The 22,981-nt window shown below is 39.6% G+C and overlaps 1 protein-coding gene across 1 annotated transcript in view; it reads left to right on the top strand.

Moving 5' to 3' along the window:
• HECTD4 (HECT domain containing E3 ubiquitin protein ligase 4) overlaps positions 1-22,981 on the top strand; it is a 56,810-nt gene that overhangs the window by 14,279 nt on the left and 19,550 nt on the right. The window contains 34 exon segments of the mRNA XM_009996834.1: positions 626-731; positions 1,326-1,446; positions 2,303-2,431; positions 3,627-3,751; positions 4,792-4,945; positions 5,243-5,343; positions 6,330-6,528; positions 7,963-8,082; positions 8,357-8,363; positions 9,208-9,335; positions 10,100-10,263; positions 10,618-10,851; positions 11,079-11,271; positions 11,452-11,556; positions 11,655-11,743; positions 12,307-12,482; positions 12,939-13,074; positions 13,223-13,364; positions 13,475-13,641; positions 14,201-14,347; positions 14,660-14,844; positions 15,334-15,487; positions 15,805-16,085; positions 16,386-16,575; positions 17,667-17,748; positions 18,347-18,549; positions 18,734-18,869; positions 19,327-19,509; positions 19,763-19,933; positions 20,344-20,513; positions 21,010-21,125; positions 21,755-21,858; positions 22,122-22,283; positions 22,549-22,780. Coding sequence (XP_009995136.1) covers positions 626-731; positions 1,326-1,446; positions 2,303-2,431; positions 3,627-3,751; positions 4,792-4,945; positions 5,243-5,343; positions 6,330-6,528; positions 7,963-8,082; positions 8,357-8,363; positions 9,208-9,335; positions 10,100-10,263; positions 10,618-10,851; positions 11,079-11,271; positions 11,452-11,556; positions 11,655-11,743; positions 12,307-12,482; positions 12,939-13,074; positions 13,223-13,364; positions 13,475-13,641; positions 14,201-14,347; positions 14,660-14,844; positions 15,334-15,487; positions 15,805-16,085; positions 16,386-16,575; positions 17,667-17,748; positions 18,347-18,549; positions 18,734-18,869; positions 19,327-19,509; positions 19,763-19,933; positions 20,344-20,513; positions 21,010-21,125; positions 21,755-21,858; positions 22,122-22,283; positions 22,549-22,780 — 5,112 coding nt within the window.

Genomic DNA, 22,981 nt, shown 5'->3' with positions numbered 1-22,981 from the left:
CCTGTGAGAGTGTTTTTTCTAACTTAAAACAAAAAGTGAAATACTTCTCAAGCTTTGGAGGGAGAGGAGTTCAGAATATTGAGCACTGGTCTGCTTAAACCCATCCTGTTCTAGGATGCTTCAAATTCTGAAGCTGCCTTCTGAATGAATACACAGTCAAGCATATATTAGAAGATTTGTCTCAATTAGGCAGCTGTTTGAAATTGAAAAAGGATTAAAGTTCTCTTTTGTCACTACTAGTGATGTTTCTTGTCCAGGTTGTTTTTCAGAACACTTGGTTAGCGGTTAGTGTTACCTGTGGCAATTACACAGTAACCAGAGGTCGTTAGTGAAAGATTAATAATCTCCTTGCCTTCACCATGAAATGGAAGTCTGGACTTAGAAGCAGCTGATGCACAGGAATTTGTTCCTGCACAGGAACGTGTTTGTGTGTCAAAGTCTTTGGAATTTAAAACAGTGCTGTGTGCAGAGGGAGCTGTAACAGCCTGTAGTATCAACAGGGAGTCATGTTACACTGTAAAGACAGAAAATTCTGAGAAGTAGCATATATTAAGCAAGATATCTGAGGAAATTAAAATAATTCTGTAAACTGCTGTTTTGCTAAAGTTTTTGCATTCCATGTTAGGAGAGAGAAACAGTGGGCTCTCCCAGCTCCGTGATGTGATCCTCACTAATTTAGCTGAGCAGCTTCAGAACAACAGATTTGGAAGTGAAGATGATGATCATTATAGGTAAAACACAACACTCTGCTCCCCCTCCTCCCCATTTATAATGTTTCTGTTATTTGCATTAGGTAAACTGGCATAAAATTCTGCTGAAACTGCTTGTTATCTTACTGGCAGCGTGACCTGAAACGCAATCTCTGTGTCCGTAGTGGGTAGAATTTCAGTAGGACAAGGGAGAGAGAGGTTTGGCATTTTAGGGGCAACTTTGGAGACTTCTGTACAGACTGAGGTTTGGATTCCCTGCTTCTTAGCATGTCTGTGTGGATGATAAGTCCATTGATATGACATTGCTCTCCATGTCACTACATCAGGTGACTCTGTCCATCTCTGGTACCTGTTCAAGCTGGGAGGAGTCTTTATAGCAGTCACAGAAAGTCAGGTCTCAGCACAGGGCAGGAGGTCACCAGGATCTCTTGCACTGATTGTTGTTAAACGTTTCAAGTTTGGTTTTCTTTGTGTCTGAATCTCTGGAGTTGAGAATATGTTTGTTTTGCTTTCACATAATTGGTGACACAGCTTGCAGAGACTGTTGAGATGAGCTATACAAAATGCACCATAATTAGACTATTAACATTTTGCATCTTTCTTGCATTTTTGAAGACTAAATGATGAGCTGTTGCACTACATTCTCAAGATTGTTGTCCGAGAATCTTGTGTCTTAATCACCAAGTGCCAAACTGTATCTAAAGATGATTTTCAAAGGCTTCTTTCAACTGTGCCTGTAAGTAAAATGTATTTTGATAAAAGTATATTCGCCTTTGCCTTCTTTTCCTCCTCAAATCCATCATCTCCACTGAGTATACAAAGGTGAAACTTTTATAGTTGTGTGCCTTAGCAAGCACAGGAAAAGAATTTCTTTTGTTTATGCTGTGCAAGGAAAGAAGAAACAATTTCTAACAGCAAAGTAAATCACACAGAAATGCTAAACCAGGTTTATATGGGGATATATTTTCCAATTGCTCTGGTAACTGTTTCAATTTAAAGAAGGTACAATCTTCAAAGCATTACAGCAACTTAAAAACCAAAATAAACGTCTACAGGTGTGTATAGTGATTCATGCAAGCAGAAAAGATTCTAATTTACAGAGAAAAAAGTGTGATAGTTGACATTATTTAATGGCAAAAGTATGTGTAGATGTTTTCAGCAGAGTCAGGTCTCTCCATGACAAAGTCATGGCCTGCAGGAGAATGGGAAAGGAGTAGTAACATGGATCCATCTCCTTCAGGAGTGTGAATTAATCTTAGCCCAGTGATGGTGTTATCTTTAAGAATTTATTAATGTTACAGTACTTGAATATTACTACAATATTATATACTTGAATAAAATGGTACTGCTTCTCTGTATGTTTTGCAAATTACTTCATTCAATTCAGTAGTTTACAACCAGTTTCTTAATTATGAATGAACAAGCTCACATTAAATCAGCAACAGAATTTCTGTTCAAGGGAACTTATTTTTTGCTTCTGCTTGTCCTCTCCCTCAGCTTTTTTCCTGTTATATTTCAAAGTGCAGGGATTGCCTGAATCAAGGTTGATTGAAGGGTTTAGATAATGTGAAGTGTGCTTGTTTATGTTAAAGGCTGCATCCTCCTGCTTGCGGTACCTGATGGCTGTACAGAACCACCTCCTCAGTAACACTATTTTGATTAAGCCTGATGACAATGATGACAGTGACAGCTCCTTGCAGGGAGAGACATTGAAGGTACAGGTAAACACCAAGTTTTATTCTAGTATGGCTCTCCACAGTCAGTGTTACTGTGACACCTCTTGTTCCTGCAGTGCATTCTTCTTATGCTGTTTTGTTGGTTCTTTTCCTCTTGATCTAGTTAAGTTACTAGACAGTTTTATTTTTATGTTCTCCAGCTAAAGTCTGCAATTGTTCTTTGTCATTGTTCCAGTTTGGGTTCTATATTGTCACTGAGAGCTGACACTTCCCTTACTAGATATCTGTATAATGAGGTTTAAAATACATTTTGATTCCTATGTAAGAAAATTCAGATGCCAGGAATCCGTTCTGAAGATACTACCCCCTGCTTTTCTCTCCTCCCAATCACCACTTTCAAGGTGGTCCTTTAAAAATGTTTTACAGATTTAAATACGGAAGAGTTTTCTCATTTGCCTTGTCTGGCTTCTGCTTTTTTGCAGTTTTAACTAAGTAATCTTATGTAGAGCAACCTACATCTGTTCTCTGAAATAGCATGACTAGTGTCTGTGGCAGGGAAACTGTCAGAGGACAAGGTTTGCAGATAGCAGTTGTTTTGCTGGTCCCATTTTATAAAAATATTGTCATTTCATATTGCTGCTAAAGTATTCTTGAGGGAGCTCCTAGGAACCAGGATGCCCTAGCAAGCAGGCTGGCTCACCACAGTAGTTTTTGAAACAGTAACAATTGTTCTGTAATGCTCTTGACTTCTGGATTTCTGGTGTTGTTAAACTGGTTTTGTCTGCTACTCTTTGAGACTTTGTGTACTTGTACTTTGCTGCAGTTGAAAGTTATTTGTTCAGGCTCATTGAGTAAATGCTAAATACTGTAGTACTTTTCCTGTCTTGTATTCACCCATGTTTTCATTGTTCAGTTTCTCTCTACAGTGATCCTCATACCTGCCAGGACATTCTGTCACCAATGCTGTACCTTGGCGGGCTAACAGCTCTCTCTCCTGTGCTGGACTTGGGGATTCCTTCCCTCTAGAAACTGGATGTGCATCCTGTAAAATATGCACCTAGTTTCTCCCAGCACTTTGGGGCTTAGCATTAATCAAATTAAGTCTTGGATGAATCTCCTGCTGCAGGCCTGCCAGGTCACATTATCATTCTTTTCATTTGGAAATCCATCGTTTTGTTCTGTTGTTCTCTTTTGGTATTCTCTAAGCATTGAAGTATCCTCTAACTCTCTCTGTGCCTAGGAGCTGAAGACCAGCATTTTGTCTCTTGCTACACAAATTCTGACAGGATGTGATGAAGTCTTGGAAATGCTGCAACAAGTCACTACTGCACTAATTAACAGTGACATTTCTGATAGAGAGCAAAGGTGAGACAAGTATCAGTATGCTAACTTTGGAACAATCAGCTGCTGCTTTTTGTGGTTTATTGTACAAGCACAGTTTGCATGACTTGTTCTTTATATACTTGAGCTTTCAGTGTCTAGGAATTGTTCCTTAGCACAGCTTTTGCTTAGCACTGAAGAATTTAGAAGCAGACTCTCCATGTCAGTGCTACTAGCTTGATAATCTAGAGAAACTTCAAATAAATAAGGTTTTAGTTACAAAGGTATTTATGAGCAGGGTAACTGGAAACAAACTGTCCTTAGTCAGCTAGGAATATTCCTCCAAGCCAAGGCAGTTTTTTGTTATTTTTAAATTCCTGACTATTACATCTGTACCAGCTGGACTGGATGTTTTTATTCATGACATTGTTATGATATCCTGAATTTTTCATCAGGCAGCATCACCTTCGCATTCCTTCTCTCCCCTTCACTGAAAAAATTGCTGGGAATGGAATGTAAACAAAAACTGTAAACCTTTTCTCTAGTTAAACAGTTCCCTCTCCTAGTTGTGTTTCAGGCTTCAGTTTCTCTACTTTTCTGTGCCCACAAGATTAGTTTTGTTTCTTGCTAATATACGATTCCTTCAAGATACTTCCAGATGGGTTTCATGCTCAAATATATTTTTGTAGATGCAGATTCTTTTAAAGTACTTTGAACTACGTGTGTGAGGAGCCTCATACACTCACTGAACAAATACACTTGCGTTTGATGTGACTTTCATCTTGTGCCCATGGGAGCTTATAATTTTCTAAATAATTATTACGCTCTTTAGTGTCTTCTGGTCTATCATTGTTTAGTGAGGATTGGCAGCAAAGACTAGGATGAAAACCCTCTGGAGAAATTGTGATGTTTTCAAGATACTAAGTTTTTGTGTGTTTTGTTGGTTTTTTCTGTAGCTATAATGCAAATGTTCTCTGCTGAATTTTGAATTGCCTACTCACCCAGTCTGTTACAAGATTAAACAGGTGACTAAAAATAGTAGTGATGCTCTATGAAAAGAGTTGTTACCTTGACTCTCCTTACAGATTAAAAGGCCTGGAGCAAATCACAAAGGCAACCATGCTTGGTCATCTGCTTCCTGTCCTGCTGACATCTCTGATGCATCCAAATCTGCAAACTCTAACTATGGCTGATGCCTTGATGCCTCAGCTGGTGCAGCTGGTTCTTTACACAAGTCAGGTATGGTCTTGATGTCAGCAGTTGTCTGCAAAGGAAAAAAGGAGGTGATGTGCATGTTCTACAGAGCTGTAGATTTTGGTCAACTTTCTGCAGTGATCCACAGATCATAGCCTAAAAATTGCTCGACAGCTGCAGAAGCTGATAATGCTGAATATTGAATTTTACTTGATACAACAGCTACTAAGTAACAATTTATTCTCAATAACATCAGGCAGTGTGGTTATTAATGTATTTCAGTGATGAGACCTTAAAGTGATGTGCTTTTGCATGTTTAACTCTTTATATTTTGTGCCACAGACTGCACTGCTGCTTAAAACTCAGTCTCCAGTTTTCTCAGAACTGAACAGTTCCCCCAGTGGTGCAGCAGAACAGAAAGGGAAGCTCTTACCTGACGAGAGGTGATGCTTTTTACATTTGAGTTTTTCCATGGGGTAAAATATCTTAGCTGTAATGTTCAAAAAAATAAATGTCAAAGCAACATTCTTGTTGTTAAAAGCAAAGCTGTAATGGTTTGTAAGCCTGTCTTAGAGATACATAAGACTTTACAGAAGACAATTTGTTACAAATTTTTTTTGCATATAGAATTAAATCATTAATGTATTCAGGCTCTTTGCACAGGGCATGGTTTATTTTGTTTTTTCCCTCACCTCAAGCATTAGGAATTAATTCTAAATGTTCCTCTTACAATAAATTAGACTAAGGAAGACCATAATGAGAAAATGTAAATTGCTCTGGCAGCATGAAATACAGTATTAAAACTATCAGAAAGATATTAAATGGTTTCATTTGCATAGAGAAGTACAATGATTTTAAGTCCGGCATTTAAGTCCTGTGTCTTAGCTTAGGAAAACAAAAAATGTTTATCCTAGCTCTCTGCAACGTTGCAAAGTTGTAGTATTAAACACTTGTGATAATGTGCAATATGCTGTGTGCAAACTCTGAAGAACTGATTTTCAGTTTCTGTGGAACATCAGGCATATTGTTTTATGACAATATAATCAGCTTTGGGTGCTGTCCCAGAGAGAAGGTTGTTTTATGCTACCAATCATGTTAGAATCCTTATATAGTGCTGCTTATTTTCTGTGGTGCTGCTTAGCTTGTTTGCCAGTATTTAGAAACTGGAAAGCACAGGGAAAAGCTCAAATTCCACAGGCTGGAGGTTGGCCTGGTTATTCCCAATGGACAGAGTTCATGCTGTGCAAGTTCTGCATGATCCCTCAGAGCAGATGATTCCTCAATGCAGTTATGCCTAAAATGAGGAATCACTACCTCGTGTTGCCATGTATCAGTGCTGAGAGGTGATTTTAAGTACTTTATGGTTTGATGTCTGAATATATAATCTGTGTGTGGCGTTTCAGGACTAATTTTTCACTCTTAATTTCAGAATGCTGGAAGAGAAAGAAGAACCAGGTTTTCTTACGGGTTTGAAGATCCCTGCTCCCTGGGCTGCTGGGAAGACTGTGGAAACAGTTCATCCTGTCAGGGACAACTATAAGTTCAAAGAAACTGTACACATTCCAGGAGCCCGCTGCTTGTATCTTAGATTTGACAACAGATGTTCTTCCCAGTATGACTACGATAAGGTAAGCAAGGACCAGTTCAGAAATTCTTTCTTTTTTCTTTATTTCCATCAGCAACACTTCCCATTTTCATCTTTTTGTCCTATGTCTTTCATGGTACCTTATCTCCAGTGTTCAGGATAAGGCAGGAGGTTTTTATTGATGTTAGTAGGCACTGTAATGACACAATCTACTTATTTCAAGGCCATAAAGTACAGGGAGGCAAAGAGGTTATTTCTTGTCTGGCACAGTAACTTATAAAAAGAATTCTTTGTTTTCATCTTAAGGCTAGACCTAGCTAAGTGATAGAAGAGGTACAGACTCTTTGACATGCAGAGGCAGAACTGTGAAGATAAATGATTTAATTGCTAATATTCTTGAAGAAATAATAATAAAAATATTAGCTGTTTAATTCTTCTTGTGCATTGTTTTAGAACATAATGTCCAGTGGTGGTTTCAGTGTTTAAAGCCTATCAATTATGAGGATCCCTTGAGAAGAGTTAGGTGCTGTAATTAGGAAGTTCTCTCAAAATATGTCCAAGTAGTGGCTCTGTTGAAATAGCAGGAACGTAAGCTCCAGAGGTGTGGGGTTTGGTTGTTTTGGTATTTTTTACCCCTTAGAAATTTATACCAACTATTCCATATTTATTTTTCATTTCATTTCATGATGGCTCAGATTGTCTGTTGGACTTCCTTCTCATTTTTGCTGTTGTTTAGGTTTCCTTATTTATCAAATTTTAATCTAGCTGCCTACTTTGTACATCAGCAGTTTGTTTAAACAGTGCAGAACTGGAAAAGTTCCTTTATTATTTTTCCCCTGATAAATGGCTTGTTTACATGGATTAATATGACAAATATTTTCAATTTCAAGAACACAACTAATAGCATTTATTTACTTTGTCTAATCAGAGAGCTACTTGTGCTGCTTAATAATTGTTGCTGTATGTTCTTTGACGTAGAGCAAGTCCTGTGATACTCTCGTTAATTCTCATTAATTATTTATAAGCCTATTTAATATTAATGTAATTGATTACTGGTTAACTGTTCCAGAAAACTTTGGGCCTTGTCATGTTCCCACTGAAGTCACTGACAAAATACTAACTTTGCTGGGAGCAGGATCAATGCATTTATTAGTAGAGAGGCAGTATGTTCTAGTCAGCTCAGCATGAGGGCTGGAAGCTGGGATTTCTCCTGATTCCTGCTCCCAGCTCCTCTGCTGACTTGCTGTGTGACCTCAGGGGCAAGTCATTAAATGTCCTCCCTGCCTCAGTTTCCCCATCTGTAAAATGGGGATAATAATACTTGCCTGCTCACCTCACAGGGCTGTTGTGAGGACTTGTTAATGTTGATGAAGCGCTTTGAAAATACAAAGCGCTGTGGAAGTGCTAAGTATTATTATTATTATTAGATTTTCTTGTTTTTCTCTTACAGTCTAACAGTGTATTTTATGTTTTGAAGTTGGTGATCTATGCTGGTCCTAACACAAACAGTAGGAAGGTTGCTGAGTATGGAGGCAATACACTGGGATATGGCAGCCGTAGTGTCTTAGGAACGGGTTGGCCGAAAGACTTAGTAAAGGTACAGTATTACAATCCAACCATGTTTCACACAGAAAAATCCCATTTGGAAACCCTGTTGAGTCCATTTTAACCCTTCAGCAGTGAAGTCCAAGCTTTTAAGTGTGCGGTTACCCATGATGAGATCACCTCTTAAGTGGGCTGTTATGTCCTTGGGGGATGACTGTAAACTGACTGTATGTTATGTGTGATGCTTCTCTTGTTTTGTCTCACTGGAATTCCCTAGGGGTATGTTTTGCTCCTGGAGTCTCTAATGACACTACTGGGCTCCTAAGTGTATCTTCTAGGAGAAATTCTTGCCCAGTCTGTATTTATTTTCTTAAGGTCTGTGGCCATGACTGCATTTTTTAACAGTAACCCACACACCTAACAAATAGTAAATGTAGCAGCTTTCCAAATGTGTGTGGGGTTTTAAAATTATATTGGATGCTTTTTGCAGTATGGCTAAGACAGAAAAATCCCTCAAACTTTTTGAACCTCCAGTATTCCAAGAATTTTGCTGTGTGTTCCCTCAGACTCTATGCAGTAGGATTTATATTTCCTAATGTGTTTGTGCTGCTGCATTGTCCCATACTGAAACTGGGCTGGTATACACAAAAGGACTAATTTCAAAAAGGAAGACAAGAAGTAGTAATAAATGGAAAGTGCTTGCAGAAAAGCAGTCCATTGTTCACAATTAATGGAATGTAATTAATTTTTCAGACCTATTTCTTTTATACTGTTATTTTAGCAAACTCTTCTCTTGAAGAGATTGTTTGTGTTCCTTCAGGAAGAGAACTGTTGATTATTGCATAGTTCTTGCAGATAAAAAATGAAAGTGTTTTGATTAAAATCAAGGCCAAGTAACACAAACTGGTAAATTTTACTTTTGATTCCAGATTTATAGTGGTTATTTGTTTAACTATAGTTAGCCAGCAACAAAATTAAAATCCAATTGTCCACTAAAAGATACCCTTACAAAAAGGGAAGAATCTTTAAATTATATAATTGGAGCTAAAAATACGTAAGTAACTGTCACTAAAAACATTAATCCATAAAATAAGCCACTTTTATGAAAAACCTTTTTGTTTGCCTCCAGTCTTAAATGTATCTTTTTCTTTTTCTTTTTTTTTTTTTTCCCTCCTCCCTCTTCCCCACCACAATCTCAAGGTGGAAGGAGATACAGTCACCTTCTCCTTTGAAATGCGGAGTGGCCGTGAGCACAACACTCCAGACAAAGCCATGTGGGGCTTTGCCTGCACTGTCCGAGCACAGGTACTCCAACGGGACAGGTTCAGCTTCAGTTTATCTGCTCTCTGTTACACCCACCAGGTCAAATAGAAATGTACTTCAAAGTTGGAAGCTAACATTAGAAATTCAAAACAGTCCTGGCTTACTTATTTGGCAATAAGACAAATAATATTCTTACAGTGTAAAGGACCTGAGTGTTAAACGTTTGGCTTCTTTAGCTAGAGATGTTCTGAAGAAAACTTACAGTTGTATGAAGTTAGTACCTACTAGGTCTTATCTACCTCTTGTCATTGGTTGCTGGACTTGGATGAAGTCACTTCAGTATCTCCTCCTGCTTGTAGATCAGGTTTTCTTTGGAGAGAGGGGTATCTTGTAACAATCTGGAAACTGGAGCTTTAATGAGGGAATAGCAATTCCAGCCTATAAAGACAAGAGGGAGGGACACTGGGATCAAACAGAAGGGAACTTGAATCCTGCTACTGGGAAGCTAGGACTAGATGTGTGGGATGACAGACCTTCAGGCCAGAAAATGACTGAACCAAATACTTTTTATTTTCTTTCTTGGTTCAGGAAAATAATGTTCCTTTCTTTCTTGTCTTGAGTTGTTCTTAACAATTTAAAGCAATATATAAAGCAGTTTTAAATACACCTCTGTCCAAGAGACACATATTTATATCTGTTAGATTTTTATATATAATCTTATATATAAAATATCCTATCTTGAAATGTATTGGGGAAAGACTTGATGGTTGATTGATTAGTGCAACTTGTCCCTCTTCCTACTCCAGGAGTCCTCAGAGGATGTGTCAGGAGGTTTGCCATTCTTGGTTGACCTGGCCCTGGGCCTTTCTGTGCTAGCTTGTTCAATGCTGCGAATACTCTACAATGGACCAGAAATTACCAAAGATGAAGAAACCTGTCAAGAGCTCTTAAGATCAAAACTGCTACAAAGGTAAAAAAACAATAATTGAGTTCCCATGTGGCTTGTTTGTTTGTTTTATTTCTGAGGGAAGATGGCTTCTGTAGTGGTGTTCAAGTGTTGTGTTTTAAGGTGATTGTTTGAATAATTTTTCCTGCCAAGTTTGTTCAGCAGTTCTGGGCTGCCTAAAGCTAAGGGGGTGTTCTACAGAACAGAGGTTTTCTCTAGAGTAAGAAAAGGGGATTGAGTTGTGCTTGGTACAGGCCACACTTACTGTGCAGTCTTTGTAAGATGTGGACTAATGTGTCTTTCTAAACTATGGGGCATAGTTAGGGAAAAAGAACAATTAAAAAACCCTTTAAATCTGTTTTTATTTATTTTTCCCAGGTGCCAGTGGCAGGTGGAAGCTAATGGTGTAATATCCCCAGCCCTTACACCAAGTCCTTCTCCCTTGCCTCTTACTATAGATGAAGACAGAGAATTTACATATCCTTCTGATGTTCTAGTGCCTCCTGTTGGACACTACTTTGATCTGCCTAGGATTAGGCTGCCTCCAGGAATCATGATTAAACTCAGGGAAATTTCTGGACGGGCTCGTCCTCAATTTAGACCCAGTATAAAGTAAGTAGTTATTGTTTCACTCTTATTTTTCTAACCTGACTTCTGTTGTTTTGAATGCTTGATGCCAAAGCAACAGTGAGGATGTGGCATGGCTGTGGTGTGTGATCGTGTGCATTGAATGTTCTGTGAATGTGGGTTTGTGAAAGCAACATTTCGGGAGTTGTACAGAATTGCCAGAGCTTGTCTGTCATTCTTGCTTAATCAGCTTGGCTTTACTCTAACCCTAGGGAAGTGATTCAGCCAGAAGTAATGGAGGAGATGGTAGTTTCATGTGTGATTAAACATTTGAATTTGGTTGATGCACTCCAGTCCCTGATAAATTTCCAGTATCAGGAAGAACATGCTGAAGAGTATGATTTACTTTGTAAAATTATGGGAGAGACATTTAAGAAGCTAAATGCCATGGAGAGACAATTGCAGGTAAAAATAAATTTACCTAAAAACCAGAAGACTTTTGCTTTTAAGAATAAATATGTGTTAACAGCATTTTAGGAACACAGAAATAAAAAATGAAAATTTTCTTAGATCTCTTCTTTGAAGATCTCTTATTCTCCTTAGGATGAACAACTGCAATAACTGTTATTTTTGTTGCTTGATTAGAGTGTGGCTGAGCTGGAGCAGAAATGGCAGAACGAGGTGGATGATGCCATGCATGGGAAGCTGGAGAACAATGTCCCTTTCTTTTATGATTATCACTTTAATGAGGTGAGCACTATGTGTTCACTCTGTGTCTTCACTCTGTGTGTTCATGCTTCGTGCTGCTCTCTCAAAACATGTTCATTCTTCTCCTTCGCTTTGTTTAGAGCAAGATGAAAGAACTAGAACTTCTTTGTTCAATGAAAGAAGTTTCTTTTGATGGAAGTGATCTTGAGAATGTGGTCCTGGCATTAAGGTCAGTAGCTGGCTGTGTGTGTACCATTTAGGCAAGGTAACAAAAGGTAAGGTAACATGAAGCAGCTGTGGATGAGTTCCCAAAGTAGTTGTGCAGGCCTCAAGTTGTGTATGTATATAAATGCTTCTTGAAGCAGGCTCTTAAATCTCACTGAACCCTGTGACAATTCATAATGTGAAACAGAAGCTGGCACTAAATGTTTAAAAAATACTTTGTCTAATTTCATTAAAGACTGGTAGACCTGTAGATAGAAAACAATCTTTTTGGGCTGGAGCATTCAGATGAACTTCTAACCACGGATGCACATACTTAAAACTTAATTTTCCTGTCTGTCCAGCAATATCTGATTAAATTGTTACAAACATTTGTGCTAAATATATTAATATTAGTACCTACAGCTACAAGTACCTACTAACAAATAACTTTTTTTGTTTTCTATTTTGTTGGCATAGATTAGATTGATACTGTATAAACTTCTTTGAAATAACTATTCTCATAGTAACACTTTATTTCAGGAGGTATTAATTGAGCTTGTTTCTTTTATTTTTCCTTCATAATCATAGGGAGAAGTTTTTTCAAGAGGTGAATTCACTGATACAGAAGACTTCTCATCCCCTAGCAAAAACCAAAACATTAGTGAAGAGCTTGATGAACAGAGCAGAGCTGTTATTACATGTCACTATTGCCGCACAGTCTGGTATCACAAGGAGTATATCTGGGACCCCTGCAGAGACCCCAGGTATAGGCTCATCCTTATTTTTTTTTCCTTTTTTTCTAAAGATAAAATTTATTCCTTTTCTCTCATTTTTCTTCTTTCACTTTAATGAAAATGAAACCATTTTTCTTTTAACGCTAAATACATTATTTTACAATAGATTAAGTAGGTTTTGTTTTTTCTGATTTCCATAGTGATGGTAACTTAAGATCTGAGAAATAGTATGTGAAATTTAAACTTTGCTCTTCTGAGTTATTGGGGGGAAAAATGCTTAACCTAATCAAAACAAAACTCACTTGAAAAAATGTCTGAAAGCAGGAAGGTCCTGAGAGCTGAGTTGCAGGTCCTCGTCTGGGCCATGTTTTCCCCATCCTATGTTATTGCTGCCACTGGAGTATCAACAGTGACTTCTAAACTCACTGTTTGTAAACAACCTGCTGCACCTGCAGTGACTTTCTTTCATGTTGTCTAACGTTGCAGCCTGTAAATCAGCATCTGAAACCAAAGTGATCTCCCACGCCGTCCGCCAGCCCGTCTTCCTGCGCAGCATGTCAGCGCCCTCTGACCTGGAAATGATTGGCAACGAAGACCTGGAGTTTGCCAGATCAACTCAAAGGTGTGCACCAGTCATTCCATGACGCTGCTTGGCAGTCATGTGGCCCGTGTTGTTCCATCACCATAAGCTCTGCAAGCAGAGCATTTTTATTTTTTTTTCATTGGATGAATTTACTGCTGCCAGGTGTAATTTTCCTGCCTTCTCGTAGGCGCCGCCACGTCACCAGCCATCGAAGCAGCTCGTTCACTCTCCTCCAGTCCCTGGCCATCGAGGACAGCAGAGACAAACCCACCTACAGTGTCTTGCTGGGGCAGCTCTTTGCTTTCATTGGAACAAATCCTGACCAGGCGGTAGGTCATTGTAAACGTGCCAAGTCATTCTGTTTTCAAATTCAGACTTTCACAAAGAAAGGAGGTGTTTTTCTTGCGTCTCATTAATAAAAACAACAAACATCTCTTAGGTGTCCAGCAGCAGTTTTCTGCTGGCTGCTCAGACACGGTGGCGACGTGGGAACACCAGGAAGCAGGCCTTGGTGCACATGAGGGAGTTGCTGACAGCAGCAGTCCGGGTTGGTGGGGTGACACATCTTGTAGGTCCCGTGACCATGGTGCTTCAGGGAGGACCCAGGTTTGTTTACTTCTCTGAAAGAACTAAACGTTTCTGTCTCTGTAGAAGATAGTAGATCACATTGTGCAAAGAGAGAAACCACAAGAATTGACAAGCTATGAGGACTTGTCTGCAGAACTAAGCTTCCAGCAGGCATTTTTTATTGGCCTTTGTGGGGTAAAAAGGCAGGAACTTCTAAGAAACGCTTGATTTGGCAGTAGATGAACTTCCCTTTCACACAAAGATGACATGTAGACAGATATGTATATAATGTTCCTTACTTGATTCTAAATTCATGTAAATTAGGTATTAGTGGTAGATTTATCTGATACTAATATGGTTATCTAAATTTGATAAAATATTCTGTATTTTGTAGTCAAGTTTCAATCATGTCTGAGGTAAAAACACCATACTTTCCTTTTAACATATCTTTCCTGTTAAAACATTGACTTGCAGTTCTGCTTCTAAATCTTACTTGAGTAATTCTTAATATGTGCTGATAATTATTTATGTAAAGCTATATTGGGAAGTTTGATCTCTTCATTTAAGCCTGCCATTTCAAATATCCCGCTGCCAACAGAATTGAAGAGCTCACGTGTGGTGGGATGGTGGAGCAAGTCCAGGAAGCTTTTGGAGAGACGATGACATCCGTGGTCTCGCTGTGTGCTCGTTACCCCATTGCTTGTGCAAACAGCATTGGCCTCTTATGCACTATTCCTTACACCAGGTAGGAAAGTGTTTCTTTCAGAAAGGGAAGGAGGGCATCCACAGCTGTCCTTGATAGGTTTTGCCTTAAGGAAAAGCACTATATATTATAAATATACTCTCTTCATAATGAGGAATATCAAAATATCCTGTTGAATTTTCTGAGAATACAGAATTTCATTCTCTAGGGGGAACAAGGGAGAGACAGAGCCACCATTCTACAGAGTGAAGTGATTAACTTCAAGTTAACAGCAAGTTTTGGATTTCCATTGTGTCTGTTGTTAGCGACTGAAAAGTCACTGAATTAAAATCTGATTATTTTCTTCTCATGCAGGAGTGAAGAGAAGTGTTTGGTTCGTAGTGGCCTGGTGCAGCTCATGGACAGGCTCTGCAGCTTAAGCAGCCAGACAGAATCCAGTTCAAATGAAAAGCAAACTAAGAAACAGAAGGTGGCCACGATGGCTTGGGCTGCCTTCCAGGTGCTAGCCAATCGCTGTGTTGAATGGGAGAAAGAAGAAGGTAGGAGATCTGCAAATGTGTTTACATTTTAGAATGGCTGTAGAATTGTCTAAGGTCATTATCTTCTTGTTGTTTTCTCAATTATAGCTTTTTTTCCTCCTCATGTGAGTGATTCTGTTGCAGATAATTTCAGGTCTGCAACTTGGTTCTGTCCAGACAGAACCACAGAACCAGGAGTCCCTGAGGGATCACTTAGACACTTCTCCTGTGATAGGATTCATCTGTAATGTACATAAATGTAGACATGTGGCTAATTGGCTGATGTGACATAGATGTTGTATCAAGTTTTATTTTAATTAAAGACATTTTACATAGAAACGTTTTGCTATAGTTTGCTATTTTCAGTTGACAGGTTAAAAGACATTTTACATAGAAACGTTTTGCTATAGCAAAAATTTTTGCTATTTTCAGTTGACAGGTTAGGAATTGGTAGATGTGTACGTTGATTGTTGCTCCTTACAGCTGTGTCTTCCTGCCTGCCTTTCTCAGGGGGGTCAACAGAAGCTGTTCACTCCGGTCTGGCTCGCCAGGTCTCCAGCCTTCTCACCAACCACCTGGTACGAGCCACCGAGTGCTGTGGGAACCAGGCTGCAGGGAACGACGCGCTTCAGGATGTCCTCAGTCTTCTGAATGACCTGTCAAGGTACTAGGCCTTTGCCTCTGGGGTGTTTTTTTCTATGCATGAAAGCAGGTGGGTGTTTCTCTGGGATTTCTTGGAGGTCTTTTTTGACAGTAGAGAAGGTAAGAGAACTTTGGAAGCCATTTAGAAACTTGATTGTAGAGTGACACTTAGTGTTTAATCAGCGCTATCAGGTTATGTACCATTTGTTGCAGACAAGGTTTTGTCAGATGCTGAACATTTCTTCTAATTACATCTTGAAAACAAATTACATTGTTATTTACAAGAGCATCAATCTATTTTTTTTCCAAACAGCAGTTACCTGTTTTTTTCCCTTTCAGGAGTCACATAGGTAAAGCAATCCTGAGCCAGCCAGCCTGTGTGTCCAAGCTTCTGTCCCTTCTCTTGGATCAGCGTCCTTCTCCCAAGTTGGTCCTTATAATCCTCCAGCTGTGCCGTGCTGCACTGCCTCTCATGAGTGTTGAGGACTGTGGAAATGTGGAATTGCCTCCCTGGAGTTACTCTGTGCCCTCCCTGAACAGTGAACAGGATGATCCCAGTGACCCAGCCTCCAAGATTGCCTCTCTGCTTCTAGCAAAGCTGGCAGACTATGTAGTACCAGGTACCAGCATCTTTTTGGTGTCCTGCTAATCTGGGAAGTTGCCAAGCAAGTCCTGTTTCTGCAAGGAGCTTCTGTATTGACAGAAAGCTCAAATAGGAGAAGGGATTTGACACCTCAGTGTTGAAGGACAGGAGATGTCTGAGTTTAATGTAGCTGTTCTCAGACTGAGGTGTGTTTCACAGGAATGTTTCAGGCCCATCTTGGGTGTGTTAGCATTGGTTTCAAGGGCAAGAAATTTTGTTGATGGGGCTCATGGTTGTGTGTTTTTCTTTGTTTTACTTTATTCCTTTCTGCTTCAAGGATGCCAGACAGTTCTTTCTCCAACTGCCTCTGAGCCAGACACTGCTTTGGCAAAAGCCAGCCCTAAAAATTCCATAAAAGGTGATAAAGATCCTGGAGAAGAAAGCGAGGCAGTGGATGGGAAACTTTCCATTTTCATTCATAAGCGGGAAGACCAGTCATCCCATGAAGTCCTTCAGCCATTGCTAAGGTAATCTTAACTCACTGGATTGGAACCAACTGGGCTAATTCCATTTATCTTTTTTTTTAGTGCTACAGCTGTAGAAAAATGCATCCTAAACATAACAGAAATGGGAAAGCAAAATATCTTCCCAGTTTGTTGTGTTTACTGGTAAAATAATACAGTAATGCAAAAATGGTTTATACCTGTCTTACCTGGATAAAAATGCATCCCATGGTCCTGAGCTTGTGGGGAGGCAGCAGCAGGAAGAATCTAAATCCAAACAGTTCCTGGGCTTGTCTGTTTTATAGAAGACTGTCTAGCAATGATGAGAGCAACAGAACTGAAACTAAGCAGAGCATCCAGTTAAAAGGAGGAGAGGGATAAGAAATGTGATCTTTGGGCTCTCTTACAAGCAACTAGCAAAGGAAGATAAAAACATCTTAATCTGTCTGAGAACAATCACATGAAAAATTAGCTACTTAAATGATGCTCCATCAGAAAATGGAACTATATTGTTACAGTATGACAGGCCGTGTAGGACTAACAAATAGAACTATCAGAGCAAAATGGACTTAAAAGCATTGTGGTCAATAATGTATACACTGGATAATAACTTGCTATTGCAGCTGTTTTGGCATTCCTGGTACCCAGCTGCATTTTGAGATCTCTGCATGTCAACCAGCCAGTGTTGACACCTCTTGCATTTTGTGCTGTTTGTCTCAGCTTCCCCCACTCCAAGTTGGTTTTGAAATTGTGCCTTAAAAATGATAGTAAAAGGTAGAGCTGTTGGGTGTTCTGGGGGGAGAGGTTAACTCAGAGCCCTCGGGATCTCTGTTCAGTAAAAGTCAGTTTCATTATGCTTCTTCCTGAGGGGGGATGGAAGGGTTAAATTGCAATGCAAATAATTATATTCAATATCATTACATTCCTTTTGTAAACTGCAGTGCAACTGGGTACGTCCTGAACTAACAAGTACTCCTGTTGCTGTTGAGCAATTGTAAGGGTTGCTTCCAAATAATGTAAAAACATGAATAACAAATTAAATTGAAAAGTATAAGTCAGCTGTTCTTTTCCACCAATGAAAGCAAAGCTGGTGTGTTTTGTTCTCACTTCAATAGTAGCTCGGAGGGTCGTCCATTCCGACTGGGAACTGGAGCCAACATGGAGAAAGTGGTGAAAATGGATCGAGACATGACAAAAGTAAGAAAAGGAATAACTAAAGAATTATTCAACTTTTTTTTTTACAGATGTTAAATCACCTTTGCTAAATGTTGTTTACTTTACAGAACTGTTCAGAAAGGTTACTTTATATGTAATGTTAGCGTTATATACTTATTGATGTAAATACAGAAGTAAATGATGAAAAAGGATTCCAGCTGTTGCTTCCTCCAACCACTGTAGGTCATGTTTAAGCCCCTTTAATATTCTCTTTCCTGAAGTGTTTAGTGCACATATTTCAATTACATTTTCGTGTGTATTTTCAGACATGCTCTTGAGTATTTGCACTAGACATACTCACGTGTGGCTTTTTGATCAGAGAAGTGAAACTATGCTGTTAAGCTAAGGATGGAGTATTAAAAGCAATGAGTCCACATGGATCTCTGATCTCTTTGTAGATGAGAAAAAAGCAACTGAAGGGATTTGTCTAATGACTGTGACTAATATAGACACAGGAGGATGCTTTGATGTGTTCTCAGTATTTTTATGTATGCAGAGGGAGGAGAGTTAAATGCATCATCTCATGTGGCCGAATGGATCTGACTTCAGGATTTGTCTTACATGGCAATTTTATTTTCAGAGTGGCTGCTGTGAAGTTATTACAGAAGAAGCTGCTGCAGCTCTTCGGAAAGCCACTAAGTGGGCACAGTCTGGTCTGATAGTTAGTGTTGGACCACCCATAGAAACTGTCAATCCAGAAACTACTAGTGGGTTGTCCACTGGGGACAAAAAGAAGACTGCACAGACATCTATTTGCAGAGAGAGGAATTCTGAGCTTGCCAGGTAGGTCACTTTTGATTCTACAGTTAAGAGTCTAGATTCTGGTCTTCTGTGTACCAGTCTTTGTAGTGCTCAAGAAAATAATCTGGATATTCATAAACTTCTCTCTTTTTGTGCTGTGTTGTTGATGACTGAAGTTTCTTCTCTTGGTTTTAAATCCATGGGCAAATTGCTTTCTTCTGTGCAGGACGGATCCTGTGAGGCCCTTCATCAGTGGGCACGTTGCAAACAGCATGGCAGCAGAGGTGATTGCTTTGCTGCATAGCTTGTTGATGGCACCAGAGTCAAATGCAGCTCAGATATGGACAACAACTGCTGAAAAAGTGAGCAGACACAAGATTAAGTATCAGATTCTATACCAAGCATGTATTGAGTGGTTAAGAGAACTTAATTATTAGCTGGGTAGTTGTTCTACCTTTGCTGCTTAGTCTTCTTTGCCATGACCTGTGAGGGTCTATTGTGTTGGCTGGAAAGCAGAGGACACTGCTGCTGTGTTCCTCTGAATCCTGAAGCATCTGATCTGTTGCTGAGGCTAAATCCTTGAGCAAAGTTTTGTTAAGATTATATCTGTAACTCTGTGATTCTACAAGTGATTAGGGAATGGAGCTGGCTTTGGTGGTGTTCACACTTCAGAGAACCTGGAATATTCTGAGTTCTATAATTCTCTTCAAGAACAAAAATAATTCTTCTGAGACTGTGTGGGCTAGAGGCTTGAAATGCTGGGTTTTGTTTGAGTTGTGCCTTGAACTCATTCTGTGATATTTTTGCTTCTGTGTTCAGGTTCTGTCCCGGGCTCTGATGTATATTCCACAGCTTGGGAAATACGCAGAGAGTATTTTGGAGAATGGGAGTAGCAGTGGAAGGAAACTTGCAAAACTTCAAAGGATTGCTCGGCAGGCAGTAGCTGCCCTTTGTGCTCTGGGTGGCTTTAAGGAGACAATTAAAATAGGTTCTGAAGTGCAGGTAATTCAGCACTGTTCACGTTTTGAATCTGAAATGAGAATTGGTGCTTTTGAGGAGGTTTTGCCTCCAGTGTGCACACTGCCTGCCTTTGTGGGGCACTCTCAGTAACAGTTGTGGAGACTGCTACTGTGTGTTAGTCCTGTTGGCTGAAATCCTCAGCTCTAATTGTGTGCTGAGTTGGTGTGTGGTGTCAAACACTTGGTGTTTCTTGCTTGAAAACCTTCCATCTTACACAGACCTCCTTTGGTTGTAGGTTTTAGGTAAAGGAATAGCAGGAAGCATTGGAGTTGTGGCATCTATTAATGAACAAGAAGGTATAGCAACAGTCAAATTCCCACCTACCACTGTAGATGGTAGAAAGACCTCCCAGGCATCAGAAACATTAACTATTCCATTATCTAGGCTCTGTGTCCCAAGATCTGAGGTACGGTAGTTTTAAGAATCCAATACTAAGTATAATATCAATTATGATTTTGTTGTTGTCACTGCAATTAACCTACAGCATGTGAAAAATCTGTTTCATCTTTGATTAAATATTATTTGTAAAGTTTGCTTCATTATTTTAAACATATCTTAACAATATATTTTATGTTCTCATTCAAGTAACATGGATATTCATCTTTTAGTGCTGATGATGTTCCATTGCATATTGTGTTGGGTTCTTTTTTTTTTTTTAGTTTTGTTTCTGTTTTTTTTTTTCTTGTTTTGACTGATGTTTGGTGCTGGTTTTGTGAATAGTACAAAATGAGAATTAACTCCAGGTAATAAAACACCCTCATTTCTTAGAAACTAACTACTTGAATTTAACTTTTTACCGTGCCCCCCCACCATCAGGCATTGCCTCTTCATAAACTGTCCATTACTGAGAAGGTAGTACAGGCAGTCCAGTCCATGTTGCTTCCTCAGGAGGGAAGTCTATCTATTCACACCTCACTTCCTGCAACAGGAGATGGCTCAACTCCAGTAATGGCAGTGGTCCGGCTTCTTGCTGAAATAAGAACCAGGTGAGTCACTGGGTTTTGTGCAGCACTCCAGCCTGTTCTGATACCAACTGCTCAAGAAAATTGCATGGTTTCTTGTTCTCCTCCTCTGGTGATACTGACATAGGACAGCAGGGGACAATGCAAAAAGGCTTATTTGCTTCCTTGAGTACATTTGATGTCTGGATGTTGTTAAAATCAGCACCAAAAATAAAGTGCCCCTTTATTTATTGCCCTCGGAATGCATTGAGCAATTGAGGGTTGGACTTGATGATCTTCAGAGGTCCCTTCCAACCCTTCTGATTCTATGATTCTATGCAATGCTTGATAAAAGTAGAAGCTGTGAAGCAGGGTAAAGCTGGCAGTGTGGGAGCTGCAGTGGAGAGCTAACCGACCAGAGAGAGAAACAGAGCAGTCAGTGTGCTGCCTTTTAAAAGGCTTTAATTCAATACATGTAAAGACAACTTTGAATTCAGCATACACTTTTGTAATGCTTTAAACATACTGTTTTTCCATTAAGAGCATGCCTGGTGATGGCTCAGCTGTTGGAAGACAGCTCATTCTGTGAAGAATTCATTCAACAGTGTCCAGCTGCTGTCGAGGTTCTTAATTTGGTGGCTCAGGAGTGCAGTCCTGGTAGGTTTCAACATGTTCTTGCAGCTTCACTGGTGTGTTTGCAGCCCTCTCCACTTTTCCTGCTTACAGTATGTTTTCTTTTTTATGACCTTTTTGTTGTTTTTTTACAATGTTTTCTTATATTCCTTATCACTGAGCTTTTGACTTCTTTCCCTCTTCTTTAAGGATAAGCAGTTGGCCCAGCAGAAGTCTTAGTTCAAGGGCAAGTTTTAGGAACATGTCAGAGCCTTTCATTGGAGGAAGAGTGGCTGAAATGAAGGCTGTTAGGGCCAAGACTAAAAGGATTTCAGTGTGATCTCCAGTATGAACGGGAGTGTACTGATTTTTTTATAGTAGGCATAAATTCCTGCTTTTGCTGGGTCATAAACTTGCTCACTAAAAAGAACTTAATGTCTTAACTAGCATAATAATGTCTTTGCTAACCAAATATAAATTAAACATGAGGAAAACAATTGCTTGTTTACTTTAGATTTTGTCTTTCATTTTGTTGATGAGGTAGGTGAGGCTATTTGATTAGATCTCTTCAATGCAAATGTTATATTTGCTTTTATTTACCAATATTAAATTGCATTGTTGAACTCAAGTAACTAGATTTGCTTGGAACCTCATGGCTTGGCTTGTTATTACAGGGGAGAGGCTCCTTGTTGTAGAAATGCAGTGTGAGAGGTTACGAATGTTGTATCGTGACTGTGCTCGACCTCCCCCTCCTCCACTGCAAGCAGACAGGAGACAGGTGAGCACAAGAATGAGCCTTCTGCCCCTTGCAAGTGAGCCCAGCCACTGTGGGCAGAGGGTCTGCCTGTGGTGGTGGAGCCACATTGGTTGGATCCTTATTTAAACATTTCATTTAATGTGAATTTCTGTAACACGTTATGGTTTGTTGTGGTAGTTGCACGTGTTGTGTTAAATGTGCACGTCATAGAAGAATGTCTTGTTGGATTTTGGTAGATGACCAGTTGTAATTGGTAGAATAAAATGCTCTGTTCCTGTTTGCAGCCCAAAGAAATCACCTGGAGCCCCTCAAGAATGTTTCCCCCTGTGCGAGCCTGCATGTTCTCATCACATCTCACAGCTGTCACCTTCCTGGCTGATCCCAGTGCAGGGGGGGGACTTCCTCGGGGCACCTTTATTTATGCCACTTCAGCAGTTCCAGTCCAGGTGAGAATTTATAACTGGACAACAGTTCGTGTCATGTCATATTCAGGAGTGCATGAAAAGAAAAAATAAAATTTTATATTTTACCTATGTGGTGGTGTTATAATATCAGGGTTCTGAGCTGTCTTATAAACTATAGTAGCACCTAGAAAGGTTGGACCAGATGATCCTTAAGGTCCCTTCCAACCTGGCAGTCTAGGATTCGATGATTATGATGATTCTTACTATTAGTTATCATTGTTATAATTGTTATTGTTATTATTTCTAGGCACCATCATTCTACTGGGAAATTGAAATAGTTTCCTATGGAGATACAGATGATGACACGGGACCAATAGTTTCATTTGGATTTGCTACAGAAGCTGAAAAACGAGATGGTGCTTGGACAAACCCAGTGGGCACCTGTCTTTTCCACAAGTACGTTGGAGATCTCCATCAGAATCTTGCTCAGTACATTTGTTCCCTCCTTGGGGAGGAGTATTGTGAGCACGATGTACCAGGCAACACATGCATTTTAACTGAAACGTTAACATGATGACCTAGAACATCTCCCTATCAAAGTTAGGAGAGTTGAGTTGCCTTTTGTCAGCACCACAGCTACTAGGCTGTAGCTGGAAGGGAGTTGTCATCCTTATTTGTGCTCTTTCTGATCTCCTTCTCATGTTACTCCTCAGCAACGGGCGGGCAGTGCATTACAATGG

This window comes from Chaetura pelagica, unplaced genomic scaffold (genome assembly GCF_000747805.2).
Source record: "Chaetura pelagica isolate M959 unplaced genomic scaffold, ChaPel_1.0 scaffold294, whole genome shotgun sequence".
Classification (NCBI taxonomy): domain Eukaryota; kingdom Metazoa; phylum Chordata; class Aves; order Apodiformes; family Apodidae; genus Chaetura; species Chaetura pelagica.
Note: the sequence above shows the minus strand (reverse complement) of the source record. Positions and strands in the feature narration are given on the sequence as shown.